This window comes from Pyrus communis, chromosome 1 (genome assembly GCF_041283825.1).
Source record: "Pyrus communis isolate YQ-2024b chromosome 1, ASM4128382v1, whole genome shotgun sequence".
Taxonomy (NCBI): domain Eukaryota; kingdom Viridiplantae; phylum Streptophyta; class Magnoliopsida; order Rosales; family Rosaceae; genus Pyrus; species Pyrus communis.
The window spans coordinates 7601669-7618705 of NC_142565.1; the positions used below are offsets into that span (position 1 = coordinate 7601669).

At 35.6% G+C, this 17037-nt stretch overlaps 2 protein-coding genes across 2 annotated transcripts; both read right to left on the minus strand.

The window, feature by feature from the left end:
- Positions 1 to 485: 485 nt before the first annotated feature.
- LOC148699071 (uncharacterized) lies at positions 486 to 5290 on the minus strand. Its single transcript, XM_088695477.1, has 3 exons — positions 5101 to 5290; positions 2206 to 5012; positions 486 to 762 (listed from the first exon to the last, which is right to left on the minus strand). The coding sequence occupies exons 2-3, from the start codon at positions 2498 to 2500 to the stop codon at positions 728 to 730; spliced, it is 330 nt and encodes a 109-aa protein (XP_088551603.1). The 5' UTR covers positions 2501 to 5012; positions 5101 to 5290; the 3' UTR covers positions 486 to 727.
- Positions 5291 to 7417: 2127 nt separating this feature from the next.
- Positions 7418 to 11255, minus strand: LOC137720535 (putative aquaporin PIP2-5). The gene is made up of 4 exons (XM_068459620.2): positions 10514 to 11255; positions 9843 to 10138; positions 7910 to 8050; positions 7418 to 7769 (listed from the first exon to the last, which is right to left on the minus strand). Exons 1-4 carry the CDS (start codon positions 10806 to 10808, stop codon positions 7650 to 7652), a joined length of 852 nt encoding a protein of 283 aa, XP_068315721.2. The 5' UTR covers positions 10809 to 11255; the 3' UTR covers positions 7418 to 7649.
- Positions 11256 to 17037: the final 5782 nt, after the last annotated feature.

The following is a 17037-nucleotide window of genomic DNA, read 5'->3' on the forward strand; positions in this document are numbered from 1 at the left end:
GATAATCCAGTGTGGGCGATGATGCCTAATGTATTACGGCTGAGCTTCATAGAGCAATTTAATGTATATTTTGCTTGTCAAAAACTTGAAACTATGTTTTTATGCATAGAATGTGAGTTTCAGATTGTAATATTGTCAAATTATCAGAGAAGTGTCAAAGACCCACTTCTAACAGTACCGATATTGTCTCTAACTTATTATTACCACATGCACAGTTCAACAAGTGCGGGTTTTATCGCAAAAAGGCAGTGTTAGTCGAATATTTAAAGTCCTCTTTTCTCTCCCATCCTACAAATGTGAGATATTTCAACACCACCTCATGTGGGACCCAATTAGTAAGTGACACATGGGAAATCCATACATCGGCAGCCACGTAAAGCCAAGAGGTTTCACCCAACAAGCGGGGCCAAGGGACACACCATCATTAGGCGGGGCAACTTGCTTCTGATACCATGAAAAAAAATGTAGTTTCACCGTAAAACCAATTGTAAACAATGTTATTATGTTCATAGAAAATTAGCAGTACAAGCATTTAGTGTCGTATTAGCACCCGACAATATAGAGGTCCAGACATCCTGCTCCATAGTTGAAACAAGAATTACAATTTTTCCTTGTATCATCTTCGTCTTGTTGACATATACCCCCAAGAGAAGACTCTACATATTAAGACCAAACCTAATAAAGACTGTACATTATTGTCTGTGACATTCGATTCCTAGACTCGTTGTCAAAATATAAGATCAGCCTCTTCGTCTGCACAAGCTGAAAGAAGAAAACCCTCATATCAGACGATTGAATTTCGAGATCAAGTCATTACTTGGTATTTTTAAGAAAGAAGAACACACAGCTTGGTGTTTGTTCATGCATAGGCAAACGGAAAATGGTTAGTGTATGAACTGAAAGACAACTGCTGGGAATAAAAAGGATACGAGCGGACATAACCAATCAGAAGAGACCATCGACTATTAATTGACAAAGCGGATAGAAAAGATTTCATTGATATACAAATAGAGCCCCAATCAGCATCAAATCAATTAACCCGATCACCGGCTCATAGTCTCAACTCTGCCAGTACCCCCCCCCCCCCCCCCCCCCAACCACCTAGAAAGAAGTCTGTCCATGACATGCCCGAAGCAAGCATATGATCCTCTTATCATTACAGTCTTTCACAACTACCATCACACATTTCATTTACTGCAGTCTATAAATTTAAGCAAAAGGATGTCATTCATATTGTTTTCCAACTGCACCGAGAATATACCACCACATAGACCATTCAAATTAGAGACTTCTTACATACCCATTCTTCACATATATGTCGACATGCTTTAGGGCATAAATCCATAGGGACGCCAATAAGTTTGTGAGAATATATGATCATGGATGACAACGCTGTACCTCGCACTGATATCCTCCCCCAATTTAGCACTTTGTCACCCTGGAATTAGGCATTCCCACTATTCCCAGCTCAACAAGACAATACTGATAGTTAAACCAAAAACTGTCAACCTCTACGGAAAAAAAGTCCTCATGTTAATCGACAGCACATGCCCTCCTTGTTGAATCTTTTGAAGTAATTTACATCTAATCTGCTGATACCGCTCATCAATGATATCTCATTCAGTCCTCCAGTCACCACCTTTACCAGCTTCTCCAAACAAAGTACTCTAAAAATATTCTACATGAAACGACTGTCACAAGAATCCTTGTCAAGCTGATCAATTCTTAGGCAACAAGCCACCACCCGCCCACCTTTTACAGGCTCACAAAAGCAGGTAGAATCTTTGAATCCTCTAACTAAAAGATTGACCTGGCCTTGATAACAATCAGTTTATGCTTAAACTAATCGATAAACAAAAAAGACACGACAGGATTCCAGCATCATCTTGTGTCCAAATGCAATCAAACCAAAGGCACACTGCTCGAATTCCGAACACCTATTCTACACTATCGATAAGTTTTCTTTCTCGCACATAATTAAGAGAAAGCCACATTAAACTCCCTAAGCAACGATTATACAACAACATCCCTCAAAGAATTCAAATTCAACCCCAATTTTCCACCCAAGTTAAACACTAATTCCCCACATACAAAACCAAAGAAGCTCATATAAACAAAACCCAAATCATAAAATTTCAATTCCAACACAAATTTCAAAACTTTATCATGTCAAATCCAAAGGGGCTGAGATAAATTCAAGTTTACCTCCACAGCAGAAGCAGCAAGAAAGAAGCATCAGAGTCTCTCCGCAGAGTCCAGCGACCATTCTATCTCGTCCATGAGCCTTTGGATTGGTCAAGTCCGCCGCTTTTCCGTTGACTTGGCCTCGTGGGCTATCCAACTGTTTGGCGGCTCCGCCGTCTTTGCCGTCGAGCAGGTTCTGCTTGACTGATTTTTGTGATTCCTTCTCGCTTTTCATCCTCTGGAGGTTCCAGTCGAGCTTCCTCAGGTAATCGAGCTTGAAGGAGTCTCTGATCGTCGCCGACGGCCATAGATGCATGTCTCTCTCTCTTTTTGTGCACTGGTGGTCTTCGACGACGGAGGAAATGGAGGGGACTGTATGTTTCGACAAGAAGAGGGACGCGTAATAATTGGCTCCCTGAGCAAAGTCAGATGATTGGCAGAACCGACACGTTCCTCCCCAACGACGTCGTTGGCCTTCATTTTGTTGAGCAGATAATAACTTATCGATACTTTTATCACAAGTAAAATATTTTATGTTCGATTTATGAAACTAATTATAAACCTGTTATCGATTCCTAACAAAAAATCAAGAGTTATAGCTCACATTTTTGTGAAAAGAGGAAATTGTTGAGTTATTACAAATGATTTAGAAGTGATCCAACCATTTTACAAGGCCCATAAGGATTTTTATTGAAACTTTAGGTTGAAAATTTGAAAATTCAAGAAAAATACTAATAGGGCTCAAAACAGAGTTATGAATTTTATGAAGCATGTGATGTGGTAAGAACTTAGTAAAACAAATAAAAACGGAGAGATAGATCATAATTTTTGGAAAAAATGCGATTGTTGAGTTTTTTTCAAGATCTTTATATTTTAATTAATTATCACTTAACCAACCTTGTTACCGAGTTCAAATTTCCTTCCTCCTAAATAAGAATAGGATATGCTCATGAGTAAAAAAAAAAAAAAAAAAACTATTTGTGATTATGACTAAATTGAAATGAAAATTTTATTGTATAGTACAAAAATACGCTCATAAATAATTTACGTGTTATAATATGAAAAGATAACGAGGTTATGCTTTTGGCATGATATTGGTATCAATTTTTATTTACACGTAAAAAAAAGAAAAATTATAGCTTTTGACTGCGTTTTAGTTTCATGCAATAATTTATCATTGAGATGAGAAAATTCCCTTCAGGACTAAAGGCAAGTGTCTAAATACTTTATGTAACAAAGGATAGTGATATTCACACACTCATTTTTATCCTACACACTCTTGTTAATTTTTTTGTCATTAGTCTTCTTCGATTTATTCGATCCGATAACTGAAAATTAAGAACATGTGTAAAAAATAAAAACGAGTACGTGAATAATACTATCATGTAATGAAATGTGGCCTATTGCATTGAGTGGATGGGCGTCCCCATTCTGTGGATTGGGGGATGGTCATGTGTGGTTTTATTGGGCATGGCCGCATGGGATGTAAAGAAGGCTTGGAGTTGGACAACTGTGTTAAGTAATGGGTTTGGATCAACAAGTGAATGAGACTTGGAGTATGACGATCCAACAGGATCTTCTGTGCATCCTTTTAATAAAGATCTTGGAGATTTGTGAATCGTGTCCATTTATCGTATATTATGCGATTAATTTTTGTCAGGTACTGTTTGTGTTTAATTTTAAATAAAAATATTTAATATGATTTCTGACCGCACAATGTACGATGAACGGACACGATTCACAGATTCCCGAGATCCTCACAAAGAGGATTCGGCGAGAATCCGGATTTTACGATGATGAATTAGAATTGACAATGACGTGGAAAGAGTTGGTCCGTTAGATAAATGCATGTGTTACTCTCAAATTCTCAATCAAGATTTGTTGGTGATTTATAGTGATGTGTCGTTTGGTGGCCAAACTAGAGATGGTAAAGTGTAGTGATTAGCTCTTTAATTGCTTTTCTTCAAAGGCAAGTTAACTACCCCTTTTATTTAAAGCATAAAAGTCAATACACTCAAACGTGTTACATTTAGCCTTAATTTGGTACTGTGATGATTATGGAAAAAAATGGCTATAAAAAAAAGCTAGGAGTTTTTTTCTATTTGGTAAACATTTAGCTTCGGTTTTTTTTCACAGTTTTGGGTGAAAAAAGCCAAAAACACAAAGCTGCAAAACCCAGCTTTGAAAAATCAGCTTTTTTTTCACATCTGTTTTATAGAAAAGTTTATCAAACACTATAATACTGTTTTTTTTATTTTATCAAAAACACTTTTACAAAAAAGTTTACCAAACACTTTGCTGCTTTATTTCACAGCTGCTTATTCTCACAGCACAGCAGAAGCAATTTTTTTTCAAAGCATAGCAATACCAAACCAGCGGGAATTGATCCAGCGGTTAAAGTTTCTATCTTCAACTCATTGTATTTCGGGTTTGAACTCTCCCTCCTCCTAGCGATTAGTGTAGAATATGTACTAAATAAAAAGTCGTTACATTCAATATCAATCCCAATTAAAGCAAATAATAAGACCCACAAAAACTAAGTTAAAAACTACATTGCAATGCACCATATGACAACAGAAATGAATGCCACGTTGCGTATCTGATACATACAATAATTTCTCCTGATCATAACAGTACATTTACGGTGATGTTTTGCTATGATCACAATACCATCTGCAGCTCCAAAAACGATGAACGGCCTTCATGATCACTCATCGACGGGGATCACACACAGCCGGTCATGTGGAGCTTTGATTCTTTGAGCATGTATACATATGAACACACACATATGTCTTGATTAAGATTGAACAACAATCAAATGCTGGTAGCTGCAGACGATGAGATTAGATAAGGGTTGCAAGTTCAGGGTGTGCAAAACCAATGCCCAAGTGAGAGAGACCGAAGGGATTTTCGTACCTGTAACTTTGGAATGTATATCGCTCAAGCTCAATGACGTTTTCATACCTGAAGTTGTGGAGCAACGTGGGTGTCCAGAGAAAACCAAAGTGAGTGAGAAGGAAGCAGACGAGGTTGGTGATGGGTGCCATAAGAAAATTTGATTAATTTGTTGGTAATTTTTTGCAGTTGAAGTCTGAAAAGGAAGTGGCAGGCAGTGTTTGCTAAATAGAATTGCAGGTGGGGGTGGTTGCTTGACTTTGAAGTATTGCATTTGCATGCCGTGCTACCACAGGCAATCATAGAAGCGTGCACACCACAGCACCGTTTGCTTTGCTTATTTGCTTTTCAGATAGGTCTCTCTCAGTTAATTACATCAATGTGAGCATTTTTATCTCGAGTTAACTGCAGGTTACTCCACAAGTTTTGGTGTCGATTGCAGATGAGCCACGAGGTTTTAATTTTGTGCATTTTACAAACACCTGATTTCTGAATTGTACCAACTAACCTTTCCGTCTATTTTACCGTTAAATTAGGCATTAATTGCTGATGTGACATATATTAGGCTTGCATTTTAACTTTTAAGCACACGTTCATAAAAGAATTAAAAGAGTAAAAGAGTACAAATTACTAAACATTGAAATTGAAGGTCAACGGGTGCATAAAATGTGAGCTTAATCAACGTCCAATTACAAGGTGAAATTGACAGAGATGTTAAATTTATGTAATTTAGAAACCATGTGGTGTGAAATACAAAAATTAGAACCTCATGATTCATTTTGCAATTGACTCCCAGACCATACAGTGTAAAATACAGTTACATATTCTATGTTTCATATCATTTCTATCTATCTTTCTAATCACACATGACTAATGTACGAGAGTGAGAGAGCAACAACTACCAATCCTTGCATCTACATCTTAAACTTAAATAATTTTACAAGCACAATTAAAAAAAAAAAAAAAAAAAAAACCAAAAATTAAGTTAAATATAATATTACAGCCATCAGGCCCAGGATCCCCATTTTTGGGTAAATAGAGACTAATGATAGGACTCACTCCACGTCGAACTTTAATGATCTGAATCGACTATTTTATAAGTATTGATTCATAGATCATCTTTTCAAAAATTCAATTTAATCTGAAACTATTTGCCTATTTAATTATCATGATGAAATTTCAATGTTTCTTAGAAAATAAAGTATTAGTCAATTTCTTTGTACTTATTAGACGCCTCAAATATTTTCAATTTGGCCAATGTTTTGCAAGGATAATTTATGAGATGCAACTTGAAAAATAGGTATGTTGAGAGCTCTACAACTAATTTCCATTTTTATAAAAATCGGAGATTTCTTTTCTTAAACGGCTTCCTTACGGCCATATACAGATATTGGAAGACAAGACGTCCACATTCATGGATTTGAGGTTTCATGAGCTACTAAAAGTCGCATATGTCACACTAACAGCTACATACATACATACATACATATAATATATATATACATACATATAATATATATATATATATTATGTGGTGTGTGTTGGGATAGATTAGATTTTGTTGTTGGGAATCTTGGGAAGAGGGTGAGGTAGTAGATAGTAGTAGAGTGTAGAAGGAAAGCGAAGGCAACGAGTTGTATAGTGTATTTGCGCCAACGGACAAATATAGCAGACTCCATGAGACCATGACTTGATCAACCAAATCAAGCATCCCAAGATTTGCAAGATTATGATTATCTCTAAACGGGAGTGGTTGAGGATTTGAAGAAATATCTTAAATCGAAAAGTTTAGAAAGCTTATAAACACCCCGAGTCATTAATATTATTGGCGTGAGACTGTAACTTTATCTTCTTTTATAGTAATAGAGCAAATTTACCATGTGTAAAACCAAAATTTCATAAATTTGCCACGTGTAAAACCAACATTTCACGTGTGTTTCACACCACCTCATACCTCATTGAAGAGATAAGGCAATTAGGTACAATTCCCTTTAACAACATATGCATTTGGAAGACTCATCCGTAATTTATCCACCTGTAGCTCCATATTTCGCTACGCATAATATCTAAGTTAGTTTGGAACAAAAAGTTAACAAACCTTACAAGCGCTTATAGCGAGTTGTGCCAAACTCCCCATATTTCCACCCTTAATGTATTTGCTTTTGGTTACTAGATGCAAAACTAGCATTCGCCTTTCTGCTTTTTACAGTGCTCAACCCACTAAAGCTTCAAGTGGAGCTCACTGAGCCATCATATAGCAAGCAAAAGTGACCCCAAAATTATAAAAGCACTTGTCTTCAAGCATGATATGAGTAGAAAGCAGAAAACATGGAGAAACTCTTCAGAAAATGGCAATGACATTGAAGTAAACTCAAAGGCAAGTTCGTGACACTATCTACAAATTCATGGCCTCTCAGCCCCTTTTTCTGATGGAAAGTTAATTGAGAGAGGACCAAATGAAACCTTCATACACAAAGCATAAGTTAAGCAAAATTAAATATAAATATCACCCTTCATAATAATTAACATTGTTTTCCAAATCCCATCACATTCTCAGAAAATATTCAAATTCAAACACTCGGGTGGCTCCTGAATGATCCAAGGGCCTTGACAGCTCCTGCTCTCAAGATAAATTGGTGGTAGAAGGCTGCAATTGCTGCTCCGATGAAGGGTCCAACCCAGAAAATCCACTGCAACCAACAAAAGAGTAGACAAGAACATATATTAGCAAAAATTCTGTGGAGCTCCGGAATATCTTAACGTTATATAAAATTTTAAAAATTATAATAATAATATAAAAGTGATGAATAATTAATATTGGAATACATACTTGGTCATCCCAAGCCTTGTCTTGGTTGAAGATAACAGCAGGTCCAAGACTTCTAGCAGGGTTGATGCCAGTGCCAGTGATTGGGATGGTGGCCAAGTGGACAATGAACACGGCAAACCCGATTGGCAGTGGAGCCAAAACCTTCAAAATTCACAACAGTCCACAATTTAGCCACCTAGAATACGAGAGAATTTACCATGCAACCGGTTGTATATTCTTTCATGTCTCTCTCAGACACGTGACTTTAGAGATAGACACGAGAAGATATACAGCCAGAGATAACTAAGAATCTCCATCGGAATGTATACAATTGTAAAACATGTATAAAATGTAGACAACAGGACGGTTTGGAACAGGATGGAGGAGTTGGAAAATGGACTAAAACAGTACTTAGAAAACTAAGAAAAGACATGCCCCGTGATTGTGAAGCTAAATAAAAACAAAATTAGACAACTTTCATTCCTTTCTGACTCAGCATATCAAATGTTTGGAACTGTTTAACACGAGAAACAAATCAGACCTTAATCAACATTTTAATATTAGACAATAACTAAACCAGTGGTTTTTGAGGTTGTTAAACGAGGTTTTGCTTCAGATGAATGTGAAGCGCCCACAGATTGACGTTGAGACCTCGAGTGAGTCAAGATTCATGACGATACTAGAAGAAGGCATAGCACGTTAGGAATGATGGAAAGGTGAAAAGTTGGGAGAAAATAATTGAAAAAGTTGAAGCAACTTGTTGAAAGCAAACAAAATTAGGTGACTTCCGCATCTATTGCATTGCATGATACCCTGAAATGCTAACCAGAAAAGAACAGTTGGCCCAGCTCATTCTTTTCACCCTACTCATAAGGGAAATGCTATTTCTTTAAGCTAGACCAATGAGAGGAAGAGGGTTTGAGTGAGTTGACGAGAGAGACCCTAAATCGTCAAGGCAATCCACTACTTGCAAAATGCAATTCTCAACAATGTATCTTTTGCCGTGAGACTTAAAAAAGAGTTTTTGGTTCTAATAATTTCAAGGGCAACATGTAATATTTGACGAGATTGTGCTATGTAACCGTTGCAATATCCCCAAGGGAACAGTAAACTCAAGATTTTGCCCAAAGGGTATAATAACCAAAACCACAAGAATATGATCCTATTGAGAACATCTATATGTGATGAACATATGTACAACAAAACCCTAAAAGGATTAGCAGTAGTGTGCGGGACACCTAACCTTGTCCAAAGGTTAAATAATGGTTGAATAAGGGTATAATTTTTCCACAATAAGTTAGAGAAAAATACAGGCCGCTTTGTCCCATTTATTAAATGAAGTTTAAAGTCTTGTACCAAACAAATCATGCACTTGTTCAAAACAAACCAAAAAATTTAAAGTAAATAATGTGATAAACAGGGAATATATATATATAATTAATGCATTTACTAGCTCGTTAAAAAAATAATGCATTTTCACAAGTCAAAATTTTCAAAAACTAGGACATGTGATTAAATAATGCATTTTCAAAAAGGATTTAAATTTTAAAAAATAATAATAAACATGTGATGAATTCAAATAAAAAAGTTCCCTAAATTAAAATGGTTTCAAGAAAAATAAAAGCAAACAAAAATTAGAATCCCAAAGAGACATGCTTGTGGATTCTTATTCAAAAATTCTCAAGACACTAGATTTTCTCCAATTTTCTCAGCTCCTTTGTTTTTTATTTTTTTTATTTTTTTCGAAAGATAAGTATTATTAAACTCAAATCGCAACGTTTATAGCAGAAACTAGAGTATTGAATAACCATTCTGATTATAAAAAAAAAAAAAAAAATCCCATGTATGAAAGCCACCTATACGAGAGACAAACAAAGCCACTAGATGCATATAATATAAAGATTAGTACAAGGAACTGGTAATTGCAAATTATAGATGAAAGGTGCATATGTACCGGAACATGAGAGTCTCTAGCACTCCTCTTGGGGTCAGTGGCAGAGAAGACGGTGTAAACAAGCACAAAGGTGCCAATAATCTCAGCAGCCAATCCAACTCCGGTGCTGTACCCATCGCTAAGTGTGTTGGCACCGCCGCCGTACTTGATGTAGTAGCTCTTCTGGAGAGCCTTCACCAGCCCAACACCGGCTATGGCGCCCAACGACTGAGCCACCATGTACAGAACAGCTCTCACCAGCGACACCTTCCGAGCCAGGAACAGCCCAAATGTCACCGCCGGGTTAATGTGACCCCCTGTTCAATAAAAAGTTACAAAACCCATGTATAAGCAAAATTAAATCCCACAAATTAAACCCGCATGAAAAAATAAAGCAGCTTTTTCAACAAGTTCTACATGTAGCAGCGAAATCAGACAAACCCCACGTCAAAGACTTCATCTTTTTAGCTAAATTCTACACATATATACAAGAAAAATACAGAAAACCCACATAAAGATAAACTGTTTAGCTAACTTCTGTATTTTACAAGCAGAATCACAAAACCCACATCCAAAATGTACTTTTTAGGTAATTTCTGTATTTTACAAGCAAAACCAACATCAAAGACTTCGACTTTTTACTAGTTTATATGTAGAGATAAAAGCAGAGAGAGCCAGAAGAGAAACCAGACCTGAAATCCCAGCAGTGCAGTAAACAAGGACAAAGATCATGCCCCCAAAGGCCCAAGCAATCCCCAGGATCCCAACCCCACCGCAAGCGTCTAGTTCGCTCTGGCTCTTGTAGCCAATCACAGTGAGCACAGTGACGTAGAGAAAGAGAAGAGTGGCTACGAACTCAGCTATTAGAGCTCTGTAGAAAGACCATTTGGCGAACTCCGTCGGGTCGAAGAGCGGCGCAGGCGGCGGGTCGTGGTAGTCCTTGGCTGAGAAGGAGCCCCTCTCTGCAACTTCCATGTCCTTGGCCATTAACAAAGCTTAAGGTTCACAGAGTTTGGGAGAAACAGAGAAAAACAGAGGCTTTTTGATGTGGGAGAGGAAGTGAAGAGAAAGGGGGTATATATGGTGCGGTGAGAGATTAGGAATACTGGAAATTTTGAATTATGTTGAGTGAACCCACCTACTAATACTACTGTGTCTTCTTTTCGCTTTCACCGACCATGTGTGACCTGGCTTTTTACCACACAGCCCACCTCATCACCTTCCACTAAATTTACTTCAACTCTCTCTCTCTCTCTCTCTCTCTCTCTGTTCTTCCCACTCACCTACAACAATCTCGATTCTTCTTCTTAAAATATAAGAAATATTTTGCTTTGGGAAAACTCCCGCATCGGTTTCAAGATGATGAAGCTTTGGTATTAAACACTATTTTGAGCTCCATTACACAACCGAACTTGACATGATATTTTAAAAAATGTGATGCCAGAGAGACACTTATTTAGTTATATTTTACAAATTATATAACATAATTATTAATAATTAAATTATTACTTAATCGGTTATTAACCTGCTTAATTTTTATTGACGATACATCATATGGTTTGTAAATGTAATTTAAAATTTTAGCTTGTATTGGATTTGATAAAAAAAAAAAAACAATTCTTGAATTAGGTATTCAATTACTTAGCATCACTCTTTGATAAACAATACTTAAAATAAGAAATTAACTTATAATTTGTAAATACAAAGGTGATGTTTATAATTACTTGAGCTATAAGTTTTTAAAATATTACAAGACATTTTTTAATATTTTTTCTCAAAATAGTGAAAAAAAAATTCATGGAAAAATGTTGGTAACATAAAATATTTATGGTATCAAACAATAAAAAAACCCAGCCAAATATGCGTTAAGGATAATGTTACTTACACACAATTTTTTACATCAAACACACCTTTACTATTTTTATCTATTGATTTCTTTCAATTCATTCAATCTGATAAAAAAAAAAATTTAAATATAAGAGATAAAAATAAATATGCAAATTGCACGTCTTAACAGTATTGACATGCATAAAAATAAAGTAGAAAAGTTGTGGAATCCGAATTGAAAACCACGCGCCGATATTCGCTCATTCAATACATGAGAAAAAACACAAGAGAACAGTGCAGCACGTGCAAAATGACCCAGTGAGTCGTAACTCGCGACGAGCCAAAAGCACAACTGTGCGGCAGAGAGAGTACAGCTGTCCCTTCGACTCGTGAGTCAGTAACCCTGGTCGGGGCAGACGACTCACTGTACCCACGAGCAGACGCACGGAAACGAAGGCCTTTTTGGAACTTTCGTGCGAACGTGGCGCGCTCGTATTGGGTGGACACGAAACGGCAATAAGTGCTGGATTTGAAGGACACGTGGAGGGATGTGAGCCGTGCGTAGGTACAAAGGATGATCGCATGGTGATGGACGGCTGCTTCACCGGAAAATCAGCGATGGTAGGCTGAGAAATGGGCGGTTTGAGATAGCTTGGCGGTTCTTGAACGTTAATAAAACAGCCGCGGGGGAGTGGGGCCCATTCATGGTTTGGCTTTACTGGATAATAGAGGCACATTGACACAAGTGAATACGGCGTCGCTTTCCAGCTCATTTACCAAGCTTCATTTTTCACCCTAAAATAATAATAAATAAATAAAAACAAGCTTCATAATTATCCTTAGAGACTCTGGTTGGTGTTGAATGTTTTTTTATTTATTTAATTTATTCGATTTGATGGTCCAAAATAAAAAAACGTACTTAGTATTTACTTTTTTTTTTGAGGATGAGCTCATTCTCTCTTGCAAATATCCTATCTCAACCTTACAAATTTTGTAAAGTCATTCAACTTTTTAATATTTATTTGAAAATCACTTACACAAAAATTCATTTGAATCTTATGTTATTTAGTCATTTAAATGTATAGAACGGATCGGCAGGTAGATATCAATTAACATATTCATCATTAACTGTCCATTTATTTGATACACTTAGATGATTAAACAATCTCCACTTCGAATTTTTTGGAGTGATCTAATAAATTGAATGATTTCAATTCTTGATTTTATTTGGTCAAGATATGTTATTCCCAAATGGGGAATATATGAGAGGAAAATTTTGAATATAAGAGAGGGAATTTGGGTGTCGCTACGTAGTTATCCTTATGTACTTAAAAATGGTGTTGTGATTAGGAATACTCGCATAAAGATAACGCGTTAGTGTTAGGATAAAACTTCGCATGCGAGGCTGGACATGGTCAATGTTGTATTATAACGCATTTGTAACGTTTAAACCAACTCTTCAACCCAACTTATGTTTTCATTCTAAATCCGCTACTAAGCGTGTTACGATATTAAAATCTTCACAAAAAATAAAAATTAATTGTACCATTTCATCAACACAAATTAATCATTCAAAGAGAAAGAGACATCCTTGACCGTTGGAGAGAATTTCCAAGAAAACATGTTATTGTCATAAAAAACAGATTGACTAAAACATTTTCCCATAATTTATTTATTTAATTATAGTGATTTGAGAAGTGGAAGGGACGTGATTCCCAGAATTAGCAAACCCTAACTAATTATAAAATGGTGATGATGTTTTTAAGTGTATTAATTTAATAAAATGTGCAAAGTGATGAGAGCCGCAGACTTTCTTGGCCTCGCTAATCATTAGTTATTCTCCACCATTACCGTGACATGTCCTGATTAATTAGTGGACAATCTGATGTGGATTAACAAAAACGAATCAGAAGACAGATAAGCACAGATTAACAGATCAGACAAAGCCATATGTCATTGGTCGGTCGGGCAGCGAAGCAAATATTTGATCCTCGAACGTCAAAGCACATGACATTCCACCAAGGCAGATATCCGTTGCTAACAACAATTGTTCATGCTTTTGAATGATTAGGCCAATTTAATTGTTAAATTCAAACTCTCACGTTTATTTAGGGTTAACCGTATATTTCATCGTCCACTTCAACTCACTATGTTATAGGTTCAAAATCTTCTTTTTCGTAGTTTAAATGAATTTAGTGTAAATTATCTTCTTTTTTTTTATGAAGAAAATAATATATTTCATTAAAAACGCCTAAATGCACAAACAAGGGCATGGTGGTTTCGGTAAATGACCTTAATAGAGTTCGAGTTAATCTCGATTCAAAGGTGGTGACGTTAAGACTTGTTCTTTTTGTTCCAGTATTAATGCACATGACTCGAAGGTTCAAACATATATAGATTTTGAGTTAACCTTGATACCTCTCTAATGTGTGAAGCTACTAAACGTAAACTCAAATCATTATATGATTTTGAGTTTAGAAGAAGAATGTTATATTTGAGTTTGGATACTCCGATTCATTGAAGGAATGCAAAGTTATACTTTGATCTAAAAAGAAATATTCTATTGCATTATAGATAAACTTTTTACCTTTTTAGCATTGACGATTTTATGTTAGAAGTTATTTACATGTGTATGTGTATGCGCGAATGTTGTAAGCACAATTTAAACAACTTTTCTATGTAATTTTTAACGACAACATAATATCGGACGTTTTTCCTAATAAGGAAAAATGAATAATACTTAAAATTAAGAGTTTGAGAATGTTGGATTTTTTTTTATTTTTTTTTTTATTTTGGTATGTTTGGTAAACTGTGATTTGTTTCTCTTCATTTCTCGTTGTCTTGTCAAAAGACCAAAAAGAAGGGAAATGACAAAGATTGAAAAGAATGAAGCAGGTGAATGGAGTTTCAACATCCACCCGATTTAAACCAGAAGACACGATTGCCTTGTCAAATTGGCAATCTTTAGTTGTTGATTGGATTTGACGGAAAAGGATCCTCTTCGGATCCTTTTTTCTGGGGATCCTAGAAATTCAGTGATCGTGATCGTTCATCATACATCGTACGATCAGTTGTGCGATCAGAAATCATTTCAAAATTTAAAATTTAAAATTAAATACAAATAGTACATAACGAAAACTAACCGTAAGATGTAAGATGAACGGTCATAATCACGATCACGGGATCCCTAGGATCTCCTTGAAAAAAATCCTACGAGGATCATTTTCCGGATTTGACAATAATAATGAAGGAGAATCGATTTGTTAAACTTTTGATGTAATAAGTGAGAGATTTTTTAGTGTGCTGAGAACATAGTTTGGTGCACTAAGTGTTTATAATATAATTGGCTGAAAAAAGAAAATTTTTTTAAGTTTTCAATCAATTGTATATGACATTTGGTATATCAAGTCATGTTCCCGATATACTAAAAAATTTCTTGTAAAAATTCATTTGTTTATATTCTATAATACATGTATCTAAGATTTATATCACAACTATGTTTATCATCATGACCTTTCATTCATAGTTTCAGCAATGTTAGTATATTATTTCATAGAGCTAAGGTCCAGTATATAGAACAACATGTTTCTACAACTTTACCACGGCTAAGAAAGGAAAAAAAATATCTGTTCACGCGTATTACAACACATAAAATATCTGTTAATGTCACATCACAAACAAAAATTTCCCCAAAAGTTTAAGTGCATGAATTCTGTTTTTTAAAATAATGGAACCACGAAACTCCCTGCTATAACATCGTATTAAAAAACTATATAATAAATGAATATTTAAAAAAATAATAATAATAAAACTGATAGACTAGTGAATGCTACATGCTTATCGTTTTTCTAATAAATGAATATATAGAGCACAAAAATTACGTTTCTGATGTGATCACGAATATGATGAACCCACCATCACCGCCGACGACCGCCCCAGATTTAACCTAGTTAGTAGGCCAACAAATCACCGCATGCCACGTACGAGGACCGGCTGGCCTTCCAATCATCCTGTGCAATGATTAGGTCACCGGACGGTGAGACTGTGAGAGGACCATCACCACGTCTCCAGACATATCCCATCAGCTGCCGATTTTTCAGTTTTAAATTGTTATCGCTCGGAATTGGACGGCTGTTTTTATTCATAAAATAGTTCAAGTTGATTTTTGGTACGTTTGATTTTCATTTCGCTTCACGAAAAGAAATAATATTATTGGTCGATTTTGCTTGGCAGGGAGGAAAATACCCTTAAATTCATGGAATTATCAGCGGATTTTATTACTTTTTTTTTGTTCCATACAAAAAACAGAAAAAAAATATATCGAATGATCAATTCACCATTGAGAGGATCAACCAAAAGACGCACCTTCAAATATTAGGATAAATAGATTACAAATGGTCATAATATCACAACTAGTTCATTATTAGATATATACATATCAAAGCCAACCCTAATACAATCTTACAAGCAACAAGGAATAAAGTATGCATTTACACCATGATTAGGTTTAAATTAATAAATGTTTTTTTTATAGACAATGACTACAACACTAAGTTCGTTTAAACTACGATGAGGGTTGAGAGGTATTTAAACTTGTATGCAGATGGGAAGCAAAATAATATAACCAATTTGACTAAACCAACGCTTATAGAAAAACAATGTTTTAAGCATTCTTGACTATGAACGGGAGCTTTGAGAGAGTTTCTTTTGTTTTTTTTTTTTTTAATAAAAATTTGATAGCTCCTTTTAACATTGGCAGTGCACATGTGCATGGAGAAACTCACAGGAATTTGAAGCTAACATGTTGATGATATATAGAGAAATGCTAAGGAGACTCTCTGAAAGTGAGATTCTCTATAAACTCTTTGTCATCTCACAGTTTAACGTCAATTTTCGTGCCAACATTATAAAACATTATGTTAAAAACATGAGGTGACAGAGCGTCTATTGTAAATTCTACTTTTGAAAGAATCTCATTAACATTTATTGTTGGAGATATTGAGTGATCATGGAAAATTGGGAAATATTTGCAACAGAAAAACAAAGTGCCTTGTCAAGAAAGCAAAGCAAAACGTGCTTTTTCTTTTCAGAATCATCAATGGATTCGCTACTTTCTACATCCCATATACACAGAAAGTCCAAAAGGACTGCACACTTGATGCATGGTGGTGGAACATCATGACTGCATTCATTTTGATGTGCATGACTCTACGATTTGTTCCACTAATTAGTGAAACAACAATTCTTTGGACCACTTATTGCAGATTCTAGGTCGTCTTTCTTTGTGGTGGCCAAAGAATTAGAAAGAGATTTCTTGGCAGTCTCATCCTTAGACTAATATTGGACAAATTATATATCAAACATCCCTTCCAATTCTTGGGTGGCCCCA

Coding starts and splice junctions, on each gene's coding strand:
- LOC148699071 (XM_088695477.1), bottom strand. CDS start 2,500: ATGCATCTATGGCCGTCGGCGACGATCAGAGACTCCTTCAAGCTCGAT. Junction 763..2,205: donor TTGCTGCTTCTGCTGTGGAG/GTAAACTTGAAT, acceptor TTCTTCTTTCAG/CTTGTGCAGACGAAGAGGCT.
- LOC137720535 (XM_068459620.2), bottom strand. CDS start 10,808: ATGGCCAAGGACATGGAAGTTGCAGAGAGGGGCTCCTTCTCAGCCAAG. Junction 8,051..9,842: donor CTAGAGACTCTCATGTTCCG/GTACATATGCAC, acceptor TGAATTTTGAAG/GTTTTGGCTCCACTGCCAAT. Junction 7,770..7,909: donor ACAAGGCTTGGGATGACCAA/GTATGTATTCCA, acceptor TGTTGGTTGCAG/TGGATTTTCTGGGTTGGACC.